The 19,564-nt window shown below is 52.7% G+C and overlaps 1 protein-coding gene across 2 annotated transcripts in view; it reads left to right on the plus strand.

The window, feature by feature from the left end:
- CEP290 (centrosomal protein 290) overlaps window positions 1–19,564 on the plus strand; it is a 1,500,249-nt gene that overhangs the window by 948,803 nt on the left and 531,882 nt on the right. For both annotated transcript variants that reach the window (XM_078678872.1, XM_078678869.1), the window contains exon 35: window positions 10,332–10,439. In XM_078678872.1, coding sequence (XP_078534998.1) covers window positions 10,332–10,439 — 108 coding nt within the window. The remainder of the gene's footprint in view (window positions 1–10,331; window positions 10,440–19,564) is intronic.

Below are 19,564 nucleotides of genomic sequence, written 5' to 3' on the forward strand. Positions count from 1 at the left end.
TTTACCTCACCCTATCACCCACAGTGCAATGGGCTTGTTGAGAGATTCAACAAGACCCTCAAAGGGGTGATAAAAGGGTTACCTGAAAAGCTCAGGCGAAGATGGGACATCCTTTTACCCTGCCTCCTGTTTGCTTACAGAGAGGTCCCACAGAAGGGGGTTGGGGGTTACAGCCCTTTTGAGCTTCTGTTTGGGCATCCTGTAAGAGGACCCCTATGTCTTGTGAAGGAAGGATGGGAGTTACCCCTCAAAAAGCCTAAACTTGACATAGTGGACTATGTACTTGGTCTCCGATCCAAGATGGCAGAGTACATGGAGAAGGCATCTAAAAACCTTGAGGCCAGCCAAGAACTTCAAAAAGCTTGGCATGACCAAAAGGCTGTCCTAACTGTGTATCATGCAGGACAGAAGGTGTGGGTGTTGGAGCCAGTGGCCCCAGCAGCTCTCCAAGACAAGTGGTCTGGACCCCATACCATCATTGAGCAAAAGGGAGAAGTCACCTACTTGGTGGACATGGGAACTCCCAGGAGCCCCCACAGGGTGCTTCATGTGAATAGGCTCAAAGCGTTTGTCAACAGGGAGGACATGGGCTTGCTCATGGCCACAGATGAGGGACAGGAGGAAGAGAGTGACCCTCTCCCAGACCTGCTCACTCAGAACCCTGATGATGGGTCAGTAGTCTTTTCTGACAGCCTCTCTGAACATCAACAAGAGGATTGTAAACAGGTTCTTCAATCCTTTAGACAAATGTTCTCACTGACCCCCAGTCAGACAAACTGGTGCACCCATGAGGTGGACACTGGTGACAGTCTGCCTGTCAAGAGTAAAATCTACAGGCAACCTGACCACGTCAGGGACTGCATAAAGAAAGAAGTCCAAAAGATGTTGGAATTGGGAGTCATTGAACTCTCAGAGAGCCCTTGGGCTAGTCCTGTAGTACTAGTGCCGAAACCTCACACCCAGGATGGTAAGAGAGAGATGAGGTTTTGTGTAGACTACAGGGGTCTCAATGCTGTCACTAAGACAGATGCCCATCCAATACCTAGGGCAGATGAACTGATAGACAAGTTGGCTTCCGCAACTTTCTTAAGTACATTTGACCTAACAGCTGGTTATTGGCAGATCAGGTTAGCTAAGGATGCCAAGGCCAAAACAGCATTTTCTACCCCAGGAGGTCATTACCAGTTTGTGGTGATGCCCTTTGGTTTGAAAAATGCACCTGACACTTTTCAAAGGTTGGTGAACCAAGTCCTCACTGGGTTGGATGACTTCTGTGCAGAGAAGCCAGTAACTCCTGAGGCACAGCCAGGAGATTTTAGCTTTCTTATCACCCTTTTTAAAATTGTGTAAAATGTGTCTGTTTTTACTCTTGCTCACCTGGAGCGCTGCTCGTCAGGGCACTCAATCGAGCTTAGCCCCCCCGCGCAGCCGAGGTCAGCGCTGACGCGGGAGAGGGAAGCCCGGGGCAGGCGCCATTCCCCACGCTTGCCTGGTAACCACGCCCCCCGTGAGGCCACGCCCCCCGCCTTCTTAACCGGCTGAATACGAGCCACGTTCAGAAGCCAGTAACTCCTGAGGCACAGCCGGGAGATTTTAGCTTTCTTATCACCCTTTTTAAAATTGTGTAAAATATGTCTGTTTTTACTCTTGCTCACCTGGAGCGTTGCTCGTCAGGGCACTCAATCGAGCTTAGCCCCCCGCGCAGCCGAGGTCAGCGCTGACGTGGGAGAGGGAAGCCCGGGGCAGGCGCCATTCCCCACGCTTGCCTGGTAACCACGCCCCCCCTGCCTTCTTAACCGGCTGAATACGAGCCGCGTTCAGAAGCCAGTAACTCCTGAGGCACAGCCGGGAGATTTTAGCTTTCTTATCACCCTTTTTAAAATTGTGTAAAATTTGTCTGTTTTTACTCTTGCTCACCTGGAGCGCTGCTCGTCAGGGCACTCAATCGAGCCCCCCCCGCGCAGCCGAGGTCAGCGCTGACGCGGGAGAGGGAAGCCCTGGGCAGGCGCCATTCCCCACGCTTGCCTGGTAACCACGCCCCCCGTGAGGCCACGCCCCCCCCCTGCCTTCTTAACCGGCTGAATACGAGCCGCGTTCAGAAGCCAGTAACTCCTGAGGCACAGCCGGGAGATTTTAGCTTTCTTATCACCTGTCTGTTTTTACTCTTGCTCACCTGGAGCGCTGCTCGTCAGGGCACTCAATCGAGCTTAGCCCCCCCGCGCAGCCGAGGTCAGCGCTGACGCGGGAGAGGGAAGCCCGGGGCAGGCGCCATTCCCCACGCTTGCCTGGTAACCACGCCCCCGTGAGGCCACGCCCCCACTGCCTTCTTAACCGGCTGAATACGAGCCGCGTTCAGAAGCCAGTAACTCCTGAGGCACAGCCGGGAGATTTTAGCTTTCTTATCACCCTTTTTAAAATTGTGTAAAATTTGTCTGTTTTTACTCTTGCTCACCTGGAGCGCTGCTCGTCAGGGCACTCAATCGAGCTTAGCCCCCCGCGCAGCCGAGGTCAGCGCTGACGCGGGAGAGGGAAGCCCGGGGCAGGACACGCCCTTGCAGTAGAGACCACTCCCCCTACATCCCTCTATAAAACAATGTGTTTACACCGGACGCGCAGCGGACGGGCGCAGCGGGCGCGCCGTCTGTGCGCCGAAGGCGCGCCTAAGGCAAGCCCGTCAGGGCCCGGACGGCCCTAGGCCCTGCCACTATGCCCATTTCCCCAGGGAGGCGATTTAAGTACTCTCAAGACAGGCTCCTCGAACTGAACCCTCGTAAACATGCCACGTGTCAATATATCCATTCGGGAGATACCCACTTTACGAGTTGTGACCTCTGTAACCCGGCCCTCGATGAGGCAGGATGCCACGGCCTTCACTTCGGCCTCCTTAATTGCAGATCCCTCGTCAAGCATGCTCACGAGATAAACCTTCTTATTCGAAAAACTGCCACTGATATTCTGTTCCTCACAGAAACATGGCTCACAGTTAACAACGACCACGACATCGTGAATGCCCTGCCGCCCGGCTACCAAATCTGCTCCCTGAACAGACCCCTTGGCAGAGGAGGGGGCCTAGCTATAATATATAAAGACCATTTCACATGCAGAATCGGCAATGGCAACCTTGACGACTGCGAAAGCTGCCATTTTGCCTTACAAATCTCGCCAGTAACTTCCCTTTCTGGGCTGCTAGTATACCGTCCCCCAGGCGCAATGGCCAATTTTCCCAGCGCTCTTGTTGATTATGTTACCCTCACAGCTACCACATCCTCTAATTTCTTACTTCTAGGAGACCTCAATCTGCACTTCCTAGATCCCACGGACACTATTGCAAAAGAACTCACGCTGGATCTTGCTTCGGTAGGCCTACGCCTAATGAACTCACAAGCCACCCATGAGAAGGGCCACCTTCTGGACCCTATCCTCACCAATATCCATGATCTCAAAACCCGGGCTCCCCTCCCTCTCCCTTGGACTGATCACTTCTTGATCCCGATAAATTGGCGTCGTGAGGACCCACCACTCCAACTGCCCAAAACTCGGGTCCTCTCCAGACGCTGGCACAAACTTGTTCCGGAGGAATGGGCTTTCAAGCTCAGGGATTCTGCCCCCCCCCCCCGGCTCTCGACCCCATTACAGCCGATATTGAATTCAATTCCTGGCTCAACAGATCACTAGACAGTATTCTACCCCTCTCTCATACCCTTAAACGAGCCAAGAGGGTTAATCCATCCCCCTGGTACACCCCGGAATTAAATACCCTCCGGAAGGAATGTAAAAGGAAAGAACGCGCATGGAGGAAGGAGAAACTCTTAGAAAAAAAAGAATCCTTCCGGGCATCAATCAGAACGTACAAACTTGCGCTCCGCAACACCAAAAGGTCATTCTATGAGGAAAGAATACAAAGTTCCTCTAGCTCCGCGAGGGAAACTTTTACTATTTTAAAAGAACTTATTATGGTCCCAGGTCCCGCAGCAAAATTCCTCGACGCTAACACCGCGGAGGACAAATGCAACAAACTAGCAAAATTCTTTGATGACAAAATTCTTAAAATCCTCGCCTCCCTTCCACCAATCGACATTAGTGTCACATGCGATGATAACTTTAACCCTGCCCCTCTCACTCCCTTGCACCCTGAGCCCCTCATCCCCTACCTTGACACTTTCGGCCCGGTAACCACTGAGGAGGTCGCGGCGGTACTTGCCACAATCAAGAGTGGCTCTCCCAGCGACCCGGTCCCCATGCGCTTCCTGAAGAAAGTAGCCCACACCATTGTCCCCCCCTCACGGGCCTCATTAACGCCTCTCTACTCCAAGGAAAGGTCCCTCCCAGCTGGAAGGCAGCTGTTGCCAAAGGCCTCCTCAAAAAATCCGCATTGGACCCCCAGGACCTAACCAATTACAGGCCAATTTCCCTTCTCCCAGGGAGCAGTAAAGTCACTGAGAAACTAGTGAATAAAAAACTATCACTATTCCTTGAGTCCAACAATCTACTCAAGCGTTCTCAAACGGGATTCCGCCCAGGTCAGGGCACTGACACCGCCCTCCTGGCGGCAGTGGAGGAGGCCAGATGCATTTTGGATACAGGAGGATCAGTGGCAGTGATTCTCCTGGACCTCAGTGCGGCCTTCGACACTGTTAACCACCGGATTTTAATCCATCGGCTTGGAGACATCGGAGTGAGGGGCACTGCCCTGAAGTGGCTAGCGTCTTTTCTCAATCACTGTTCCTTCAAAGTTTGGGAGAGTGACAGCCACTCCCCAGCAGTTCCCCTCCGGTGCGGAGTGCCGCAGGGCTCTTCACTCAGCCCAACGTTATTTAACGTTTACATGTCCCCGCTGGAAGAGTTGGTCACCCAGTTTGGAGTGACAATCATCAATTACGCTGATGATACTCAGCTGGTGGTAACCCTCTCCCACCCCCACCAGGAACCCTCCAACCTGAAGAGCTGCCTCACTGAAATCCAGGAATGGATGAACAATTCGGCGTTAAAGCTCAACGGGTCCAAGACGGACATTCTGCTCCTGGGACAAAAAGGCCCCTCGCTTCCCCCCAATATCTGGCCCGCCTGCTTAGGTGAACCCCCCTCCCCCAAGACTGAGGTCAAAAGCCTGGGAATATGGCTCGAGAAAGACCTGTCCTTCAGAAACCAGGCAAAAAAAACGGCGGGTATATGCTTTGGACTCCTAAGATCATGTAGGAAAGTTCTCCATTTGCTCCCTCTCATCTCACGGAAACTACTGATCCAAGGCCTTATTTTGTCCAGGCTGGACTATAGTAACGCCATCTTCCTGGGAGCCCCTGAGGCTACTTTTAACACCCTCCAGAGAATTCAGAACGCCGCGGCCCGGCTCCTCACTAATACCCCGGCCAGAACATCAGCAAAGCCAGCCCTGAGGCAGCTTCACTGGCTGCCAGTTAGAGAAAGAGTTATGTTCAAGGCTCTCTGCTTGGCACATAAACTCCTTCACAATAAAGCCCCCCCCCATCCTCAGAAATCTTATCATGCCGTACAAAGCCGCTAGAGCGCTCCGTTCGGACCACGAGAACTTCATTACGGTCCATAGAGTGAGGAAAGCACGGTCCGGGGGACGACGATTCTCTGTAAACACGGCTAAACACTGGAATGCTCTTCCCAGGAAACTGAGAATGGAATCGAATCTTCTCCTTTTTAGAAAATCATTGAAAACATTTCTCTTCCCCTGATCTCTCCGTTTTCATTGGCGGCCACCCCCTCTGGATTTTCTGGGTTTCTAGCGCTGGGATGCTCACGGGTTACTATGCGCTTTACAAAACCTTAAATAAAATAAATAAATAAAATATCTAGATAATATTGCTGTCTTTAGCTCCACCTGGGAGGATAACCTGATCCACCTGAGGAAAGTTTTGGAGGCCCTGCAAAAGGCAGGCCTCACTATCAAGGCTACTAAGTGCCAGATAGGGCAGAGTCAGGTTGTGTACCTGGGCCACCTTGTGGGTGGAGGCCAGGTTCAACCATTGGAGAGCAAGATACAGGCCATAAAAGACTGGGCTCCTCCAACCACCCAGACACAGGTCAGAGCTTTCTTGGGCCTGTCTGGTTACTATAGGAAGTTTGTCAAGAATTATGGGTCCATTGTGACACCACTTAATGACCTGACAAGCAAGAAAATGCCAAAGAAAGTTCAGTGGACAGTTAGCTGTCAGAAGGCATTTGATGACCTAAAGCAGGCCATGTGTACTGCACCTATTCTCAAGAGTCCTGACTACTCCAAAACCTTAATTGTCCAAACAGATGCATCTGAGTTGGGTGTGGGAGCTGTTCTATATCAACTGAATATTGATGTTCATGACCAGCCCATTGCTTTTATAAGCAGAAGTCTGACCCCTAGAGAGAAACGTTGGTCAGCTATTGAGAGGGAGGCCTTTGCTGTGGTTTGGGCCCTGAAAAAGTTGAGGCCATACTTGTTTGGAACTCACTTCAAGATTCAGACCGACCATAAGCCCCTCTTATGGCTGAATCAGATGAAGGGTGAAAACCCCAAACTTCTTAGGTGGTCCATTTCCCTACAGGGGATGGACTTTACAGTGGAGCACAGACCAGGGACTGACCATGGCAATGCAGATGGTCTCTCCAGGTATTTCCACTTAGAACAGGAAGACTCACCTGGTCAAGGTTAGTTTAATGTCCCTAAGTTTGGGGGGGGGTTATGTAGGAGAGTGGAGTCTGCAATCCTATAGTCACCCCAGATTTTTGCTTTTTGCTTCACTGGTTTACGACTTTCCCTGGCTGTGGGCCTGCTAATCAGACTCACAGCCTAGCTGTTCTCTCTCTAAATTGACATCCATGTACTTTAGGTGCATTTACCAATTGGTACTGGGCCACCTTATCAGTCCCTGTAACAGTGTACCTTAGGTATCCAGGGCATAGGTGTACCCAGGGCCTACCAGGGGCTGAAGCATGTATTATGCCACCCCTGGCTGGCCATCTAAAACTGACACAACTGGCTGCATGACAGCTGGGGCAAGGTGGTGTAATCACCCTTTGCTATAGATATAGTATACCTATATCTAACCCTAAAATGGACACATATCCTCCTCTCAGTCACTCCTATGGCAGGCCTTATCAATCCTGAAGGCAGAGTGCTTGGAATTATGTGAGATGGTGCTCTAGCATTAGCTGAGCCCGTCTGCAGCTTGCGGAACCGAGTCCTAATAGCTGTTCCATGATAACGCTATACAATATACTCTTGAGTGCATTATCAACCTCGCGGTTAAATGCCAACTCTGGTATAACATTATCAAAACATGTCGAGTAAGGTGTCATACGAATTGGAATACTACCCCCTTGCCAATTCTGGCGACGGGGGTAGCATTCCACCCTTCTAGAGGGACACGACATGTATGTAACTGTAAACCCCGGTTAAAGTTAACTCGAGCCTTGGCATCACAAAATGGATGCTGCCACCACAGACACAAGTCTGACCTCCTGCTGCTGGGAGTCCTTCCAGCGAGGGCGGCTTGGACAAAGGGTTTCCTGCCTTGGGAGGTGCTAGCACCACCCCAGACAGGATTTTGTGTATTGGATAGGACGGGCCTGAAAGGAATGAGACATGCCTGGGGCACACAAGGTGTCCTGTGCATACACCGGTTCAAACCAGTTGCTGGGGCATCCCTGCCCCAGCTCTGGCGGGAAACCGGACAAAGGATAGGGGGTGTAGCCACCCCCCTTCCTGGTTCCACCCAGGGGAGGGACCTAGTCAGTAGTGCAGCCCCCTTTAGGAGAATAAAGGTAGGAGCTGGTCCCATTCCAAATTAGATTATCCTGAACAATTCTACAAGAAGAAACTCTGGACTTCGACGTTCTGCTGCACAGAAGACTGAAGAATCTCCCTTGTGGGCAAGGAGTGTCCACCCTGCAACTGCAGGCACCATCAAGCGTCCAGCGGCTTCACTTTGTCGTCTTCCCTCGAGGATCCAGACTTCAGAGCCTGACGAGACCCGGATTCCCAGACCTCTCCGACCTCAATTCACATCTGCAGCAAAGCTGAGACCCGTGGGTGCGACGAGACACGTGGGACCGGCCATCTTGAACGAACCTGCACTTCGCTTCCAGCACGACTCCCGAGGTAAACTCAACCAAGTGCTTTGGGGATTGAGAAGCCCCAGCCCCGAGCAGCCCCTGCACCGAAGATCAGCCCTCCAGCTTCCACGAGATCTGCGTGGGGCCCTTCTGCTTGTTTGCTGCTCGACGCGTTGTCAGGTCACTTGCCGGCTGGTTAGTGGCCTCCTAGACGACGATCCTTTGAATCTTTGCTGCTGGTCTGGTTGCTCCAGACTGGCCCTTGCTCCCTTCCAAAAGAGGGGCACCCCGGACTCTCCTAGTCCGCACCAGATGTCTTTTCCACTCACCGCGTGGGTTGCCTTTGCCAAGGCCTGTTGACTCCAATCCCGGATCCGACACCGCCGACAGCGAGAGCCTGCGTGGGACAGCTCGTGCCTCCATCCTGGTCGTCGAAGACACCTCTTGGTCCACGTGGCTGCAGAGTCAAGCGTCCACTCTTCACCTGATCGCGACGACAGTACCTGGTTCCTTCCTGGTTCCACACCGGTCACTGGCTAGTGACTTTGAACACTGTCCCCTCTGCTTTCAGGTCCTCTTCTTCACCGATCCACCCTTGGATCGCACCGGACATCTTCCTCCTGGTCGCCTGCAGCATCTTTTCTTTCAGGCTCCATTGACTTCAATGCGAGAACCCGACACACTTTGGCAACTATGCACCCGCAGCCCGTGGGTGAGGTAACGAGAGCATTTCGGTGCTCAAGGGTAGTCTAACTGTCCTAGTGTCCAATTCCACAGTCGTTGTTGTCCTACCTAGTCAGGATTGTCCCTACTTACCTTTTAACTTGAACTGTACTGTCCATAGACGTTGTTACGCATCTCGCGTGTGAGTTCACACTCTGCACATGCGTTCCGTGGGCCTCCTACTACTTACCTGAGGTTAGTGTAGCGTGGTCCCATCGATCCTACAGCCTCGGGACAGCTCCATTCCTTGTATCGACTTTCACATTCCACTTACTTAGTATATGGTTTGTCGTGCCCCTAGGGCACCATTGTAATTTTGTGCAACTTGTCGAATTTTTCGTAAGAGATTGTCATGTGCTTAGCCCTCTGACCTCATAAAGAGTTCAGAGGTGTTGTTATTAATAAATATACTGTTTATTTTCATAACAACCTGTGTGGTGTCCTTTCATCTGGTATTCAAGGGGTTATATTGTGGTAAAACAGCTGGCTTCACATGCCAAAAGAGTTTAGCCTAAGACTGCTTTGTCCATGCTACCATTAGGATAGCTGGTCTATAAGGTTGACTTACAACCAATCACCATAAGGGTTGTTTGGACTGATACAAGGTGATCACTAGAACTAGTGAGCATCATATATCAGGCCAACTTCTCACAGTATCTACCAGAAAAAGCGTTACCGAAGGTAAGTAACTTGTTCGTTTGTAACCCCTGATGAACCTCTCTGTTATTCGCATTAGTGTCATCATATTGTGGAATGTAGTTTATACTTGATTAACACCAGTTTTCGTTTTTAGTGGTCTTAAATACCAGGCTGGTTTCTTTGGATGATAGATCATCACTTTTACAAATGCTTTCCAGCTGGAATCAACATGACTGTTAGCCAGTAATTGCAAATATATTTTTGGACACTTTATATGTATTGGAGTCAATCTCCCCTCTTCCATTATGAGCACTGACATCTATTATGCAAGAAAGTGGACAAAGATTTGATGCCCTCTGTCGTGGATGCAATCTTATTGCTGTGTTGGACTGAGAATCCAAAACTCTCAAAGAACTGTCTCTGTATAACAACATAAATGGCCCTTGACTCAGCATGGTTAAGATATGCTGTGTCCCTACATCTTTTCTTTTAACAAGACTATCCTGTATGTTCTTATTTGCTGTTCCGCTCCTTTCTGCAAACATAGCTCCTTGATTGTGAGCTATTAATTTGGGTCAATCCATAAATATCGATCTATCCCATCTCTTAGTCAAACATAGGTATCTGACTGACCAACCATTCAAGGGGTTATAGGTAACAGGGTCTTAGTACAATGGGGAAGAGAGTAGATGTACATCAATTGGGCTTCCAGTTGGCCTAACAAAGCATTTACCACCATCTCTTCACTGCCCATACCAGGAACTGGCATCCTGTATGTAAAAATAGAAATGGTGGAGAGGCTTAAGGAGTATGAATACCAGTGCCAATACAGTGAGTATGTTCTCCCAACTGTTGTATGTTGTACATATAATTATACATGGCAAAAAATAGTGTTCATTCTGTACTTACAGGAGCAAGAAGAAAGTGCAAGGAAGCATGAAGAAGATCGCCAGGTTCTCTATAGGAAGCTAGATCTTTATTCGGATACTTCGCTTGATAAATTTAAGCACACTGCTTTGGTAAGATTTTTTTTGTTGAGATGTAAATCTTTTTTGATTAGCACTTCTCCACCTTGCTCATTGTAAAAATTATGAAATTTGGTGTATCAATTAATTGCTAGAGATATTAAAAAAATTAATGTAACTGAATAACGCTAATGTGGTTATGTTTAAAGAATCCATGTGATAACTGCATGAACAAACTAAGTAGAACCTTTATTATACCCTATTTAAAAAAACGTACCCTAATCTTGATTATCTGATAGATCTCCATGTTGAGGAGGTAAAGGGAAAACACAAATGTTCCCCTTTTTTTGGCATCTCCCTTTTCCCAGTCCCCAGGCTGCCAGATAGCAAGTGTCTTCTTGAGCTGCCTGGAGAAAGGTGCTCTTGCAACACAGAGTGCAATATTTCTGTGGATGGGCTCTCGTCTTACTTAACGGTCTCCAAATTCTTAGTATATTGCACCACTGATATTATCAGAACTGTAGCCACCTGAAATAAAGCATATCTGGTAGAGACTTCGGCCACTGATTCCTTAACCTACAATATCCCAAAGCATCAGTCTTTATCAGGAATGTTTTTGAGCAGTACCCCTGCGCGCTGGTAGGTGGCGCTATTCGTCTCCACGTTGTCGGCGTCTGCCTCATCTGAAAGAAACAGGTTAGTGTTAGATTCCTTATCTTAGAATGTACCCAGGCATCAGACTGGATCCAGAAAGTTTCCTTCAGCAGTACCCCTGAGCGTCGGTAGGCGTCGTCTGCGGCTCTGCGTCCGTCGTCGGCACCGGGATGACGTCCTCGGAGTACTTAGATGCCGCCCTCGCGTGCTGACTTCAGTTCTTCTTTTTTTCGCACCAGCAAGCGCAGATCCTGGAAGAGCAGTACTCTAGTCATTTTTTGACTAACTTTTTTGATCTCTGTTGATCACTTTGCGAGTCAATTATCGACTTGCGGTGCCGATAGGGATGCCAGGGTTTAAACCTTGCGAGGCCTGTCACCGCCTGATGTCTGTCACCGACCCCCACCGTTGGTGCCTTTACTGCCTCGGGCCGACCATAATGACAAGTCGTGCCCCGACTGCCGGGCCTTGACCTCGAAGGCTAGACGGGAGCGGTCCCGTAAGCTGCTCGAGATCTGGCAGTCGGCTCCGCGCCGCTCGAGGAGGAAATCGAGGGACCAGTCGCGGAGCCGCAGTCATCGACGCTCGTCGAGTCACCACCACTCGTCGGGCTCTAAGTCCTCTGGTAAGTCGAGGCATTCGAAAAAGAAGTCAAAGAAGCGTCATCGCTCTTCCTACTTCCCCCGACGCCTGCGCGACGTGGCCGGGGGTTCGGGTGACATCGTTCGGGCGACATTGCCGGAGCCGCAAGCGCCGCGTCCAGCTTCATACCTGCCAGTCCCTGGGCTGCACGCGACGCCGGAGGAGATAAGTGCTTTCCTCACGCCCATGAGGTCGCACTTCCCTCCATCGGAACCTGCCGAGGCGTATTCGGGCCCCGCGGGTCTGACTGGGAGCCCTAGCGGGCCGCCGGCTCCGGCCCCCGGGCCGTCGTTGACTCCGGTCCAGACGCCTTCGGGGCCCACAGGATCCAGTCCTGGATCCGGGTTGTCGCCAGTCGACCTCACGACTCCTCCGCTAGCGCTGACCCCAATGGTGTCGCTCCCGGTGCCGTCATCAGACGACACCGGCCCCGGATTCAGCCCCGGTCCGGGTGCGACGCCGGAGCGGCGCCTCTCTGCGCCGTCTCCAGCATCGATGGATGAGCAATTCACCTACGACCCGGCTCCATCATTTTTGCCAGTTTACCAGGAGATGGATGACGAGGAGGACTTAGAGGGGTCTGAGGACCCTCTGGCACAGCAGTGCCAGTTGAGCCAGGACTGGGCAGAAGATCTGGGGGAGGCCAGTGGTCTGGACACTTCGCCCGACACTGGATTTGTCTCTCCTGCCTCCGTGGCTTCAGAGGAGGGAGCTACATATAGCGTGGTGTTGAACAGGGCAGCCAAGGCCTTGGCTCTTGAGCTCCCTGTCGCGGCCGTGAGGACTAACCTCCTCACTGAGGTGCTCAAACCGCAGGCAAGCTCCTCGGAGCCTCTACTGCTGATTAATGTGGCCCTCACGGACGGTTTGATGGGCACCTGATCCAAGCCCTCTACAGGCCTCTCTGTGGATCGGAACGTGGTCCGACGCCACCGCCCGGCTCCGGGCGACCCCTGCTTTCTGTCCGTTCACCCCACCCCGAGAGCCTGGTCATCCAGGCCTTTATGTCCCAGACCGCATTCCCGACCGCTCCTCCGGATCGGGAATCCAAAAGGTATGATCAGTTTGGGAAGAAACTGTTCTCCTCTCTGAGTTAGGGGCTGCGGTCTGTCAACACCGCCTGCCTTTTGGGCCGTTACACCCACTCTCTGTGGGATACGGTATCGGACGTGCTGCCACAGTGTCGGGAGGAGGCCTGGACACGGCTCGCCTAAGCCCTGGCGGAGGGGCGGGATTCAGCACGGTACTCAATTAGATGTGGACTAGACCCCAAGGACTCGCTGGGCAGAGCGATTTCCACGACAGTGGCGATTCGTCGCCATGCCTGGCTGAGGTCTGCCTACTTCTCGGGGGATGTCCAGGCCATGCTCACGGACATGCCTTTCGATGGCCGTCGCCTTTTTGGCGACAGAGCGGAAAATGTGCTAGAGCGTTTTAAGGACTCCAGGGCTACGGCCAAGTGCTTGGACCTAGGCCAGAGCCAGCAAACTTCCGCTTTTCGCCCCTTTCATGGCCAAGGAAGGGGCGCCCCCACACGTCCAGCCAACCACAGCCACAGAACCAGTCTCAACGCGGTCGCGGATGTGGTTACTGCCGTGGTCCCTCTCCCTACCCCAACCGGAGCACGTGGTAGTGACGGATGCGTCCCTCCTGGGATGGGGGGGGCCACCTGGGAGAGACGAAGATCAGGGGCCTCTGGTCTACAGCGGAGTGCCGGCTCCCACAGCATTCTGAAACATCGTCTGTGGGAGATTGGTGTCAGGGGCAATGCCTTAGCCTGGTTTGAAGATTATCTCACCGGCCGCTATACCTATCTCAAAATGGACACCCATGTGTCTGGAAATAGGCCTCTTACTGTGGGGGTACCTCAGGGGTCGATTCTTAGCCCCCTTCTGTTCAATCTATATGTGACCCCACTGGCTAATATCATAAAATCCTATGGCTTCTCCACAGTATCCTATGCCGATGATACGCAGGTATTAATTACCTGCAATTCTCGGTGTCCGGACACATGTCTAAGGTTCAAGCAGTGCATGGTTCATATTAGCAGATGGATGAGTGATAACAAGCTCCTGCTCAATTATAGCAAAACCGAAATCTTGCTATTTGGCTCAGCCAAAACTATTTGGTCCCAGGAGTGGTGGCCTCACGAACTTGGTCCCTGTCCAGAGCCAAAAGAAGTGGTACGTGACTTGGGCATTATGCTAGACCGCTCTCTTTCAATGAAAGCACATGTGAATCAAATATCAGGCATATGTTATGGTATACTTAAACAACTGCGTAAAATCTTTAAATGGCTTCCTCTAGAGGCTAGAAAACCTCTGGTTCAGGGGCTTATTATCAGCCGTCTAGATTATGGCAATGCCATGTTTATGTCAATCAATGAAGGTGTGCTTACTAAACTCCAAATATTACAGAATGCGGCAGCCCGGTTGGTACTGGGATTACCACCCAGGTCTGCCTCTGTACCTAGCCTAAAAAAATTACACTGGCTCCCAGTGCGGCAAAGATGTCAGTTTAAAATCCTAAGTCTCACCCACAAACTCCTCTATGGTACAGGCCCCACCTACCTTGCAAAGAAATTAGCGTGGTATAAACCGTCCAGAACTTTACGTTCAAGCACGAAGTCCTTTCTTGTTCAACCTAAGGTGCGTACCTCCAGAAACGGATGCAGGGCCTTTTCCTTTCTGGCACCGCAGCTATGGAATAAATTACCTTCCCATTTGCTGTCTCTCTCTAACCATCTAGCGTTCCGCAGGAGCCTTAAAACCTGGCTCTTCCCTACGTAATCTCCAACTCACCCACTTTATGCCCTCTGCAATGGTTAATTTCCGTTTCTCTGCCAAGCGCCCTGAGACCTTTTTGGTGATTTGTTGCGCTATATAAAAGTTTTTGACATTTGACATTTGACATATCAACCTTCTGGAGCTGCGGGTGATCCGACTTGCACTGAAGGCATTCCTTCCCTCTGTCCGGGGAAGTGTAGTGCAGGTGTTCATGGACAACACTACCGCCATGTGGTACTGCAACAAACAAGGCGGGGTGGGGTCGTGGACCCTTTGTCAGGAGACTATGCGCCTCTGGACATGGCTGGAACACCAGGGCGTCACCCTGGTGGTTCAACACCTGGCAGGTTCCCTGAACGCCAGAGCGGACAAACTCAGCCGCCGGTGCATGATGGATCACGAATGGCGTCTGAACTCGGACGTGGCACAAGGTCTCTTTCAGCCGTGGGGAGACCCTTGGTTAGATCTATTCGCCACCGAAGTGAACGCGCAATGCCATCAGTTATGCGTGTTGGAATTTCCAAGGCGGCACTCGCTCAGCGGCGCTTTTCATCACAAGTGGAGCTGCGGTCTGTTGTACGCCTTTCCGCCTATACCACTTCTGCCCAGAGTGCTGAAGAAGATCAGGCGCGACTGGGCCCAAGTCATCCTCGTGGCTCCGGACTGGGCACGAAGATACTGTTATCACGAGCTACTCAGCGTGTCAGTCAATCCCCTGATTCGTCTGCCTCTTCAGGAGGACCTTCTGTCACAGCAGCAGGGGACGGTCCTCCACCCAAACCTGTCCAGTCTCTACCTACATGCGTGGTGATTGAGCGGTGAAATTTGAGGCCATTGGACTTTCCTCCTTACGTCTGTGATGTGATTCCGGCAGCTAGGCGTCCCTCCACAAAAACGGTATACGCCTGCAGGTGGAAAAAAATTGTGGCATGGTGCACAGCAAAGGCTGTGGATCCACTCTCTGCCCCCTTTCAGAGGTTCTCCTCTTCCTTCTTTCTCTTGCCCAGCAGGGCTCTTCTCTGGGCACTATCAAGGGCTACCTGTCGGCTATTTCAGCCTTCTTAAGGCTTCCTGATCAGCCTTCTCTTTTCAAGTACCCTGTTGTAAATAGATTCTTGAAAGGCATCACACACATGTTTCCTCCTGTTCTCTTCGTGATGCCTCAGTGGGACTTGTATCTTGTTCTAACGTATTTGATATGCGCTCCCTTTGAGCCACTTCATAACTGTCCGCTTTGTCTTCTGACTCTTAAAACTGCATTCCTGGGTGCCGTCACCTCTGCCAGGAGAGTGAGTGAGCTCCATGCTCTATCTTCTAAACCTCCTTTTCTCTCTGTCCACCAAGACAAGGTTATTCTGAGGACTCGTCCTTCTTTCCTGCCCAAGGTGATCACAGCCTTTCATATCGGGCAGTCCATCACCTTGCCCACCTTCTTTCCACCTCCGCATCTCTCGAAAGAGGAAGAGAGGCTCCACCTTCTGGAGCCAAAACGTGCGCTCTGATTCTATCTAGATCGCACACGTCAGTTCCGGGTGGACGACCAGCTCTTTGTTGGTTACTTGGGCGCTAAGAAGGGACGGGCGGTGCACAAGCGGACCATCTCTCGGTGGGTCGTCTTGTGCATCAAGGCTTGCTACTCTTTGGCGAAAAAAGAGCATCCTGTTGGGCTGCGCGCCCATTCCACTCAGGCCACGGCGGCTACTACTGCCCTGGGTCGGGGAGTCCCCTTGCAGGACATCTGTCAGGCAGCTACGTGGGCCTCCCTGCACACGTTTGCTAGACATTACTATCTGAAAGAGACACGTTAGTGATAGATTCCTTACCTTAGAATATCCCCAGGCGTCAGGCTGGATCCGGAAATTTTTTGCATAGCAGTACCAATGTGCGTCGGTAGGCGTCGTCCGCGGCTCAGCGTTCGTCGTCGGCGTCGTGTTGACTTCGTCGCAGTACTTAGACGCCGCCTCCGCTTGCTGACGTCAGTTCTTCTTTTTTCCGCGCCAGCTAGCGCAGATCTGGAAAAAGTTGTACCCTAGTCACTTTTTGACTAACCTTTTGAGATCCTTTTTGATCCATTTCCGAAGTCTATTAGACTCCGACGGTGCCGGTAGGGATGCCCGGGTTCAAGCCCTGCGCCGACTGATGTCGGTTACCGACCCCCATTGCCGGTGCCTGCACTGTTTGGGCCTGGACCATGATGACAAGTCCTGCTCCGACTGCTAGGCCCTGACGTCTAAGGCTAGACGGGAGCGGACCCGTAAGCGACTCGAGCTTCGGCATCCGCCCCGCTTGAGGTCCCGGTCCGAAAGGAGGTCGAGGGACCGGTCGCGAGGTCGGAGCCGCCACAGTTCCGGGAGTCGTCATCGCTCTTCGGGCTCGAAGTCCTCAGGTAAGAGGCACAAGAAGTCGAAGAGGCATCATCGCTCTTCTGACTCCCCCAGACTGGGTCCCCACGTGGGCCGGGCGCTCCGGCCCCGGCGCCGTCGGGTGCTTCGGCCCCGGCGCTGTCGGCGACTTCGGCCCTGACGCCGCAGGGCCCCGCTGGGTCCGGTACCGGATCTGGGTCGCCGCCGGTTGACCTCACGACCTCGCTGGCGTCGGCCCCACGGGTGTCTTCCCCGGCGCCGTCCCAGGATGAGGTCGTCCCTGGTCCTACCCTCGATCCAAGTCCGGCGCCGGAGCGGCACCGCTATCGACGCCGTTTGGAGATTTCTATTTCTATGACCCAGCCCCATCTTTTGAGCCTGAGTACCAGGCGGTGGGTGATGAGGAGGATTGGGAGGACCCTCTGGCACGTGAGTGTCAGTCTTCTGCGGACTGGACAGGAGAGCTTGGGGAGGCCAGCAGTCTGGACACTTCGCCTGACACTGGTTTTGTCTTCCCTCCTAGCGTGGCTACGGAGGAGGGGGCTGCTTATAGTGTGGTGCTGATGAGGGCGGCCAAGGCCCTGGGCCTTGAGCTCCCCGTCGCGGCCGTGAGGACTAACCTCCTCACTGAGGTCCTTAAACCGCAGTCAAGCTCGGCCGAGCCTCTGCTGCCGTTTAATGAGGCCTTGTCAGACGTTCTTTTGGGCACTTGGTCCAGGCCCGCCACAGGGCAGCCTGTGGATAGGAACGTGGCCAGACGCCACCGCCCGGCTCTGGGCAAACCTTGCTTTCTGTCTACCCACCCCACCCCTGAAAGCCTGGTTATCCAGGCCTCCAATTCCCTGACCGCATTCCCGTCGGCTCCCCCCGACCGAGAATCCAAGAGGTACGAGAACTACTGGAAAAAGCTTTTCTCCTCCCTGAGTTTGGGATTGCGGTCAGTCAATACCGCGTGCCTCTTGGGCCGCTACACCCACTCTCTGTGGGACACGGTCACGGCCGTGCTGCCAGAATGCCCGGTGGAGGTACGGGCTAAACTCGGCCAGGCCCTTGTGGAAGGCCGAGATGCGGCACGGTATTCCATCCGGTGTGGGCTGGACACTACTGACTCTCTAGGCAGAGCGATGGCAACGACGATTCGTCGTCACGCCTGGTTGAGGGCCGCCAATTTCTCGGCCGATGTCCAAAACACACTTATGGACATGCCGTTCGATGGCCGTCGCCTCTTTGGCGACAAGGCAGACCATGCGCTTGAGCGCTTTAAGGACTCCAGGGCTACAGCCAAGTCCTTGGGCCTCTCGGCCCCACGCCAGCAAACGGCTGCCTTTCGCTCCTTTTGTGGCCAAGGAAGGGGCGCCCCCACACGTGCTGCCAGCCACGCACCGCAGACTAATACACAGCGCGGTGGCGGCCGTGGAAACCACCGTGGCGGTGGTCGGGGACAACGGTGAGGCCAGTCCACACCTGCCCCTGCAGCATCCGCCTCAAAACCCTCCTAGTCCGTGCTTTCAGACCAATGTGACGCCAGCGAGGGGCAGGGTTCGCCATCACCACCTTCACTGTCGCACTGTCACATCGGACAGGTGGGTGCTGCAAATCGTCCGAAGGGGCTACTCCCTCCCCTTCGAGGCGACCCCTCCAGCCATGCCACCGCAGTACCACCGCGTGTCGGGGGGATCACTTGCAACTTCTGCAAGAGGAAGTTACGGCCCTCTTGGCCAAGGGGGCCATCGAGCGCGTTCCTGGGCCAGAAGTAGGGTGTGGTTTTTGTAGGAGAGTGGGGTCTGCAATCCCATGGCCACCCCAGATTTTTGCTTTTTGCTTCACTGATTTACGACTTTCCCTGGCTGTGGGCCTGCTAATCAGACCCACAGCCTAGCTGTTCTCTCTCTAAATTACAACCATGTACCTTAGGTGCATTTTACCAATTGGTACTGGGCCACCTTATCAGTCCCTGTACAGCATACCTTAGGTATCCAGGGTATAGGTGTACCCAGGGCCTACCAGGGGCTGAAGCATGTATTATGCCACCCCTGGCTGGCCACCCAAACAGACACAACTGGCTGCACGACAGCTGGGGCAAGGTGGTGTAAACACCCTTTGCTTTAGATATAGTATTCCTATATCTAACCCTAAAATGGACACATATATTCCTATCAGTCACTCCTATGGCAGGCCTTATCAATCCTGAAGGCAGAGTGCTTGGAATTATGTGAGATGGTGCTCTGGCATGAGCTGAGCCCGTTTGCAGCTTGCGGAACCAAGTCCAAATAGCTGTTCCATGATAACGCTATACCATATACTCTTAAGTGCATTATAATCCTCGCGGTTAAATGCTAACTTTGGTATAGCATTATCAAAACATGTCGAGTAAGGTGTCATACGAATTGGAATACTAACCCCTCGCCAATTCTGGCGACGGGGTTAGCATTCCACCCTTCTAGAGGGACACAACATGTATGTAACTGTGAACCCCGGTTAAAGTCAGACATAGCCTCAGCTCCACAAAATGGATGCTGCCACCGAGACACAAGTCTGCCCTCCTGCTGCTGGGAGTCCTTCCAGCAACGGAGGCCTGGACAAAGGGTTTCCTGTCAGGGGCGGTGCTAGCACCATCCCAGACAGGATTTTGTGTATCCCAGGTAGGCAGGGCTGAAAGGAAGGTGACTGCAAGTGGCACCCCGGTGCTCACTGTGCATATGCCGGCTCAAACCAGTTCCTGGGGCACACCAGC

This window comes from Lissotriton helveticus, chromosome 1_1, assembly GCF_964261635.1.
Source record: "Lissotriton helveticus chromosome 1_1, aLisHel1.1, whole genome shotgun sequence".
Lineage (NCBI taxonomy): Eukaryota > Metazoa > Chordata > Amphibia > Caudata > Salamandridae > Lissotriton > Lissotriton helveticus.